We start from the raw sequence: 9,566 nt of genomic DNA on the forward strand, positions 1-9,566 counted from the left end.
AGTGAGCCAAAAGTCCACCTTTGGACCGTTAAAAGGAGAAACGAAAAACCAGTCCACATGCAACTCGCAAACGTCCTCTAATTGGATGGACAGGATTGCACAGTCAATGTTATTGATGGGCTGTGGCCACCCATACGGTTAAGCCCCATCTGAGCAGTTCGGATCCATGGACATTGCTGAGTCTGATACTTTTCAAAAAGAGAAATGATCAGTTACAGTGGTTACATGTGAATTTTCACGTACAACCATTTCTTCTCCACAAACCAAACGCATGCTAGAATATTCAATTGGTGAAAGAGGTGGACCATACCAAGATCAGAGACTGCAGATTCACTCATCGAATGAAACACTACACCAAAATTAACGGATAGCCTATAGTATGACTGATGTAGAGCGGGTCGTGGACAGTTTCATGGCCGAGATGGACCAGAAAAGGCCTGATCGGAGACGGAGATGATCCGGACCGTCAGAACTTAAAATGCACGTATCTCGCAAACTGGAATGAGCTATCGGATGTACTATATATGATTTTGGGGTAGGACAAGCTACTTTAACCACCCAACCATGCTATGCCATGTTGCCCATACTGAATTTGCGAAATACTTTCAAATCGACGGTCAAATTCCTATACGGGCTTTAGGAGTTGTGCCCAACACGAAAAGTTCTTAGAATAGTTAGGGAAACGTCAATGATTCAGCCAAATAGGATACTTACTATTTTTGGCCGAAAATCCTGCCCACTAGTAGAGACCACGACCATCTATAAATAGTAAGTTTATTATTTATAGTACGTCGCAATTTATAGGAGTTTTAGTTGTAATTTGATTCCAAAACTTCTCCCTAGGTTCGTAGCCTTATTTAAAAGAGTTGTAATCTCGTATTTCATAAATTTATTTTGAATATTTTATTATTATTTCTATTTTCTTTTCTTCTTGGATTGAAGGTTTCTCTATAAGGAATCCAGAGAAGTTCTTTGCATTCGGAACAGTTATCCCCCCGAGGAAGAAGGTGCTCAACCTCACGTCCTTCCCTGCATCAATGACTTAGTGTGCTAGTTTGATGGTGCTTGATATAGTGCTTCTCATCTTTTGCACGGATCAAATATTCTATGCTTGTGATACTGTGCCGGAAAGAATGGTTGTATGTGAAAGCCAGCAGCTGGATATAATCAATTTATCTTTTTAAAACATACCGAAATGTGGAATTTCTTTCTCATATTGTGTTTAGCGTGTTCGGACAGTAGACCAGATTACAATTCTATATAGAGAGGGAGATGAGACAGCATCATATCTAGTTATCTCCTGAGATCTGTTGAGATACATTTGCTTGAATATACATTAGATGGTGATTAATAGAATATGTGCAAGCTTTCCACAATGTAGTCTCTACATTAACATGATGTAAATCCCATATTGATAAATTGATAGAAATTAGGAAATTCAATTTCATAGAGCAAGTGGTTGAAGAGAGAAGGAAAATCAAGCAAATTTTAAGGAACAGAGGGAAATCTTCTCTAAAACCCACCCAAGGAGGAGAAGAGGGGGATTGGAGAAGCTTGCTCTCAAACCTCACTTTTCTTTGACACAATTTTTAGAACTTTAAAAATTAATTATAATTGAAGAGAGAAAGGATTAATACTACTTGTGAAAAAAATTTCTCATTAATCTTGACATTAGTGTTTTAATCTGAAGTAGGACGTTGATACATTCCTAGCATGGTTGGACCAAAAGAAGGTGAACCATAAATTGGCCATAACTTTTGATCCGGGTATCATTATGAGGCATGCAACCTATCAATATTTATTTTAAGGGTCATCCAGGGTGAACCGACACACATAATGGGTCGCGTCTGTTCGTTTCGTTAGATAATGCGTGCTTTCAGCTCAAAAATGAAATTTTAGAGAAGAATTGTTTTTTTTAGTACTTATGATTTTTGTAGTATTTCCTTATTTTTAGAGTTTTAGAATTTTCTTCTTTTTAATATATATATATATATATAGCTTGTAATCATTCTAGGACTCTTGTAGCAAAAGTCTATTTGAAATTTAGAAATCAGGCTTTAGAAGTGTTTTACTAAAATTAAGACTTTTATTAAAGTTAGAATTTTATTAGTTTTGGAAATTATGAATTTTGGTTTATTTTTTTCTTTATTAATAATGTAATTGAAACGCATACACATTAGACAATTATTAATTAATAAATTTTGAAATTTTTTTTATTTTTTTGTGGATTTAAAAAATACATTGTGGATTCTCATTATTTCCATCGTGTTGCCCACTTGTGATTTTTGGATCTGCTTATTTTTTAAATTGATGGACAAAGTAGATTTCACGTGAACATCACAGCACGCCCATTAACCTTCCATTGGCTAGGGGCATGGTCAATTCCTAGTCTAAAGGGGAGACAAACCATGATGTTCAGTTCGTAAGTGAAAAATTATAGTGAATAAAAAAAGTGGAGGAAAAAAAATAATCATATATATCTTTGTATAGGAATACAACGTATTTAAAGAAAATAAAATGGAATCAAATCCCTAATTGAGAGCAAATATGAAAATATAATAAGAAATAAGAATAAAAGAAAAAAAAAATACAATTAGACGTTATAATGTTGCCTAATACTCTCCTTCAAGTTGGTGTATGACGATAAGTAATGCCTAACTTGCCGATATAGAGATAAAAATGCTCCTGTCCAAATGGTTTGGAAAATATGCATGTGTAGAATATGCCAGAAAATATTTGTTTCCGATAGTATGGCAATCAATATCAATATGCTCGGTGCATTCATAGAAAATGAGATTATTGGCAATGTGAAGAGCGACTTGATTATCACAATGAAAACTTATGGGTTGAAAATGTTAAAACTTGAGATATTAAATGAGCCTTGAGCCAACTAAATTCAAATATAACATTGGTCATAGCACAATATTCAACCCCATTAGCTGATCATAAAGCAGTGAATTTTTTTTCCAATAAATTATAATATGGCAAGCATAGTGAAATATTTAATAGTCGAGCATAGTGTCTTGGCACACGAGGCCCTATCGAGGTCAAAATAGGCGGAGAGTAGAAGAGAGTTATCAAAAAAATAATAAATCATTTTTCCATAGAAGACTTTTTTTCCTACAGTTACACTCAGACCCACACACTCTCACCGGAGTAGGTTTTCACCACGATGGGTACTCGAACCCATGACCTTGTGTTAATAACTCTCAAATAGCTGCATCCTAGTGGGGTTGGTGAGGTGCATTGATGAATTCAGGGCAATTCACACAATAGGTGTGCCAAGGAATATCAAAACAAATGAATGGCAAGAAAAAAAAAAATCGTAACCATCTTTCTTGGTACGTGGCCCACCCGAAGATTGAAATTATCTCATCTTTTAGATAGAGAATCTAAGCATTATTTCTTACCTCATGGAAAGCTCAGATCTCATACATGCATTTCATATTCTGCACGTGTGCCAACATGAGGATGTATATAGTCTCTCTGTGCGTGAAATTTACAACAAGGTTGAAGGTATTGTCCAAATGTATCGCCCGAAATATACATGGTCTGACTCGCTCGATCCGGTCCGAGCAGCAGGCTCATCTGACTCAGTTTCAATAAATGATAAGTGGTTATATGAAAAAAGCCGATTTATATATATAGTTCTGGCGCAGCATGCCCAGCCCAACCACTTGAAAATTGGGGTCGAACCCCAATCCAACCTTATTTTAACAAACGTAATACGGTTTCAGATACTTTTGGCTCATCCCGTCTCCGTACACACCGTGTTTGAGTTCTTTATTAGCCATTTGCCGACTTTGATATGTTTTCTAATTCTCTGTCTAGACTTTCAGTAGTGACACAAAAAGCCCCTTTTGGACTATTAAAAGAAATAATGAGAAACTATTCCATATTGAACTGGCCAAAGTCCTTCAATTGGATGGCTAGGATTGTTCAATAACAGAGATTGTTAGGCTATGACCACCGTTGGTAACCCCAGCCTCAGATGAACAGCCATCTGATGGACCACTGCTTGATTTCGAGATACTTAGGTGGGGACAATCGGCACATGAAAAATATTCATACTCCCTTCATGCAGGGGTAAGCCATATGGGGTCCATGAGAAATCCACTCCACCCATTAGTTTTGCAAGCTCAAAACAGAAAAGGAATCAACATATAGGCAGATCCAAATCTCAGGTGGGCCACACCATAGAAAACAATGAGAATGAAAAATGACCACCAGTGAAACCTTCCCGGAGACCTGATCATGATGTTTATATGTCATCCAAGCCGTTCATGAGCTTATTCTCACCGAGATGACTTGAAAATGCAAATATTAGCCTGATCTAAAAAATTCCATTGTCATTGTTTCTAGTCATGTGGGCCACCTGAGTTTTGGATCTGCCTCATTTTTTATAATGATGGACGGAGTGGATTTCTCACGAATATCTTGGTGGACCTGTTGACATCTTGTTGGCTAGGATCAGAGTCAATTCACGGCCCAAAGGGAAGAAACCATGATGTTCAGTCGGTAAGAAAATCAGGCAGATCTAAGTTATTGGTTGTGCCATAACCGTACACTGAATCATACCATCAGCATACAAAGTGATCGTGATGATGAGGCCCATCCCATGAATAGATCAGATATTCTACACAAATGGTTGTAACAGCTACTTACACCTCAAGTAGCTTATCTTGGGTTTTGACTTATTGAGCAGATAAGCAAGTTTGGTAGAAGGCATACTTATCCACAAATATGTAGAAAATTACGTTTGGTTTTCAGCTAAAAAAATATATATGTTTAGTTTTCAACATCACATAAATACTTATCCAAAAGTATGCCTCAAGTTTGTTCTGATCACCCTTAACATCCACCATCCATCACGTAGGCCCACCTTTAATATCATCTGCCCATCATGTGAAGCCCACTTCTGATATGGACCATCCATCATATGAGCCCCACCTTTGATGTGGGTCGTCCATCAAGCAGGACCCACCTTGGATGTGAGCCATTTAAGGTAGGCACCTTTCACATGGACCATCCATTATGTGATGCCCACCTTGATGTAGGTCATCATCATGTGGGGTTCATCTTCATTGCCCACCCACAAGCATGTGGAGCCCACCTTTGATGTGGACCATCCATGCAAGGCTCGCCTTGGATGTGGGTCATTCATCATTAGGGGCCAACCTTTGATCTGGACTATCCATTCTGTGAGGCTCACCTTGATATGGGTCATCCATCATGTGACCCCCACCTTCAATGTTATTGTCCATCATGTGCCCCTCACGTGGAGCCCACCCTTAATATCAACCTTCCATCATGCCACACCTTCAATGTGGGTCCATCCATCATGCAAAGCGCGCTTTGGATGTGGGCCTCATTAGAGGCCTACCTTCAACATGGACAATCCATTATGTGGACTCACCTTGATGTAGGTCATCCAAAATGTTGGGTCCACCTTTGATGTAGACTGTCCATCATGTGGGCCCCACCTTTGATGTGGACCATCCATCCAGCAGGAGAAAGAAGTAGAAAGAACAAAAGTTAAAAAGAAAATAATAATAAGTAACAACCATGAGTAACCTGTGACTTTCACAACGTGCTTACCAAACCAACTAAAATTAAAAAAGTAACTTATTAACTAAACACAAGTTAAAAAGTTACCGTGTGGTATCCAAACGGGCCATACATGTGATGACTTCCCTGTGTTAGTAGGAATTTTTTATGAGATGATGGCTATGATTGTAAGGAGATAAAATGACCACCAAGCTGTTGGCAACAAAGTCCAACATTGGGCATCCAAGTTAGACTTCAATAGATTAGCGGTCTGGATTTCAACCCGATCTGTGGACCCCACTTGTCCAAACACCAGGCTCTGTCATACTCTTCATTTCACAAGCCAAGCACTTGCATCATACACACCTACTTTAGATGTTTCACCCCCATCATTCAATATCAATAACATGTGAACACTCATCTTCTTAGGCATGATTTTTGGCCCATTCTTCCTATAGCCATTGCTAGCCATAAAATGTTAGTAATTACTGAGGTAAGATGAACCTTCAGTCAGCTATGGGGCCTTGTTTTGTGGATCTTGGTGGCCCCATCTCGCACATTTTCAAGGCAACATCTCTCATCTTGATTGTTCCCCCAGCAATTTTGCAGGAAACAACACTCCAATCCAGACTCATGCATTCCACCTCCAACATTGTGATTTTTGCATTTGTCCATTTGCTTGGATGTCTTCACAAAGAAGTTGTTGGTCTACAATCTCCATCATTCGATGAGGCAGTCCTAAAAAATGTCATCAGTGGGCCTTTTGCCTCTTTTCTGTAAACATCTCCAACATAAGGATTCTATAACTGCAGACAGTAGACGCCTTGCAGCCACACACCATTACCAGCCACAGGGAGAAGTAGCTTGCTAATACCACATGTGGGTAATCCCACTCATGCTAGCACATGTGCTGATATGGCACACATGTGGAACATCCTAACCATTCATCAGGTGGGGCAAAATATGTATATGCCCTTTACCCAAAGGAAAAGGATTAGGTGTTAGTTACCCCTTGATGAATGTGTTGTATAACCACAACATCCATCCATTTTTCCAGCAGCTCATCTTAGGACTGGATCCATAAAATTTAAGCAGATTATAATCTCAGGTGGACCCCACTACTGAAAACAGTAGTGAATACACATGAGAAACTTGGTGGGCCACAAAAGTTTTGGATCAAGCTGATCTTTGTATTTTCCCTTCATCCAGTTCTGCTTGACCTTATCAACAGGTTGGATGGCAAACAAACATTACGGTGGGCCCTAGGTAGGTTTTAATGGTGGGTGTTCAATCACCACTGTTTCTTGTGGTGTGTTCCATCCGAGATTTGGATTTGCTTAATTTTTGGGACTACATCCTAAAATGGGCTGTAAAACCGGATGGACGGCATAGTTATACAGCATATCATCAAGGTGGGCCCCGCGGTAAGGGTAAGTAATACCTAATCCACTCCCCCAACCTAATCCTCCACTCTTTTTTATTTTTTAATTTTTTTTTCAATTTATAAAGAAAACAAACCTTTCATTCCCTCTACATCAAAGCTCGGTTGCTCCGATTACAGGTCCAAAAAAAGCATATCAGCATAGCAAGTAAAGGAGAAAAACCGGACCCATCTCCATCAACGGTCGGATTTTCACTACTAACAACCCAATAAACCAAAACTCAATTCAAATATCTGATAGGAAACCCAAAAAGAAAAGAAAAAAACTTACCTACTTCACTCCATCTGGCTGCTAGGGCACTCCCTAGCAAAATGCCCCTCCTCCCCGCATTTATAACACGATCTGCCACCGCCACCGCCTCCGCCGCCGCCGCCATACCTCCCGCCACCGCCGCCGCCACCGCCACTCCTCCCATTGCCACCGCTGCCCTGATAACAGTCCCTCGCCATGTGGCCCTGCTCCCCACAATTATAACAAGATCCGCCGCCGCCTCCGCCGCCGTAGCCACCACCGTAGCTGCTACCGCCGCCTCCGCCACCGTAGCCACCACCGTAGCCGCCACCGCCGCCGCCGTAACTCCCACCACGTCCGCCCCTCCCGCCTCCTCTTCCACCACCGCCGTTGAAGCCATAGCCGCCTCCACCACCGAACCCGTACCCCCGGCCCCCATCGCCGCCGCCGCCTCCACCCCTCCCGTCTCCTTGCACGGAGGATCCGTTAGGCCCACTCACATCGACGGCCTTGGTCCGTCCATCATCGCCTTGCTCGATCTCGAACTCGACCGCTTCCCCCTCAGCGAGGCTGCGGTAGCCGTCAGATTTGATGGACGACTGGTGGACGAACAGATCTTCCCCACCGTCGTCTGGCGTTATGAAGCCGAAGCCCTTCTGGCCGTTAAACCACTTCACAACGCCGCTCGCTCTGCTACCTTGCGCCATGGGGGAAACGTAACCCTAGGAACCCAAAAAGGAGAAAGAAAACCCTAATTCCCCCCTTGCCGAGTGCTCCGCTTATGTAGTGGGCTACGTTTACTAAAAACAGCTTATTTGATTAATGAACTGTGGCCCACCACATGCTGCGGACTGATCTGATTCCTTGGGCTAGGGTAATGAACCGTGGCCCACCATATGCACCGTACTGATCTGATTTCTTCAGCTGGGGAATCACCCTGGTGGGTCCCACTCGATAGAACGGATGGATGTTTGACACGTGTGCCTCATGTGAGATTAGCAATTGGACTGACCGGTGCACCTGTAGGCATAAACGCGGATTACGTCCAGGGCTCTGTGGGGTCCACCGTGATTTAATTGTTTTATCCACGCCGTTCATCGCTTTTATAAGATTATTTTAAGGTATGGTACTAAAAATAAAAGAGGTTCACATTTCCAGTGGACCACACCAAAGGAAGCTGCATTGATAATAACACTCACCGTTGAAACCTTTCTAAGGGCCACCGTGATGTTTTTTTATCATCCTACCTATTCATAAGGTCACTCAGACATGGATGAAGTGAAAACACAAATATCAGCTTGATACAAAACTTCTCCAGCTCCCAAGAAATTTTTAATGGTGAACGTTCAATCCCCACCTTGTGGCCCACTTAATCTCTGGACCTGCTTCGTTTTTTTTCCATACCTTAAAATGATCTGAGAAAGATGATGAACGACGTGGATAAAACACTTACATCACGGTGGGCCTACAGAGACCTGCCCGGACGGATTACCATCCAGGCAATCCGTCCGGGCAGGGGTAGGACACAATCCGCGTCCCCAAAATCTGACCTTAATAGACCAGGATTGCTTGGTGAGTCACCGGATATACCCGCACCGTCTATCCAATTTTTCTGCTAATTTTATTGGTTGATCCCAAAATTTAAGTAAATATAAAGCTCAAATGGACCATGCCATAGCGAACAATATGGAATAATGATTTCCACCGTTGAAACCTTCCCATTTATTTGTCATCCAACCTGTTCATAAGATCACAAAGATATGGATGAAGAGAAATCACAAACATCAGCTTGACCCAAAACTTCTGTGGCCTCCAAAAAATTTTCAATGGTAAGGTTCAATCACACTATTTCTTGTGGTGTGGTCCCCTTGAGCTTTTGATATGCTTCTATTTTGTAATCAAGTTATAAAATTATCTCCTAACATAGATGAACGGAGTGGATAAAATAATAAATAATGGTGGACCCCCACAGTGTTTTCTGAGTACGCTAAAGGTACTGAGTACTCAGTACGCAATCCCTTGGGTCTTACTCTTACCCGGGTGATAGACTCTCAGGAGATTCAACACCGGGTCAAGGGTTCGAGTACCCACCAGTGGTGAAATCCCACGGCGTGCGTGTGCGTGTGTGGATAAATAAATTTAAAAAAATTTTAAACAAAAAAAAAAAAAAAAAGGACGTGTGTGGGTAGGTGGGATGCGTGTGCGTGTGTGGATAAATAAATTTTTTTTTTTTTTTTTTTAAAGTAGGCAATCCGCTTCCTAGCCACCCAAGCAAACCTAGCAAATATGTGAGAAATCTGAACCGTGTCTGAGGTGTGACCCTCCATGTTGATCAAGTGTCCAAAA

General features: G+C 41.3%; 1 protein-coding gene across 1 annotated transcript; it reads right to left on the reverse strand.

The window, feature by feature from the left end:
* Window positions 1–7,010: 7,010 nt before the first annotated feature.
* LOC131252614 (glycine-rich protein 2-like) lies at window positions 7,011–7,982 on the reverse strand. The gene has a single exon (XM_058253243.1). It carries the CDS (start codon window positions 7,925–7,927, stop codon window positions 7,265–7,267), a length of 663 nt encoding a protein of 220 aa, XP_058109226.1. The 5' UTR covers window positions 7,928–7,982; the 3' UTR covers window positions 7,011–7,264.
* Window positions 7,983–9,566: the final 1,584 nt, after the last annotated feature.

Source organism: Magnolia sinica, chromosome 8 (genome assembly GCF_029962835.1).
Source record: "Magnolia sinica isolate HGM2019 chromosome 8, MsV1, whole genome shotgun sequence".
Taxonomy (NCBI): domain Eukaryota; kingdom Viridiplantae; phylum Streptophyta; class Magnoliopsida; order Magnoliales; family Magnoliaceae; genus Magnolia; species Magnolia sinica.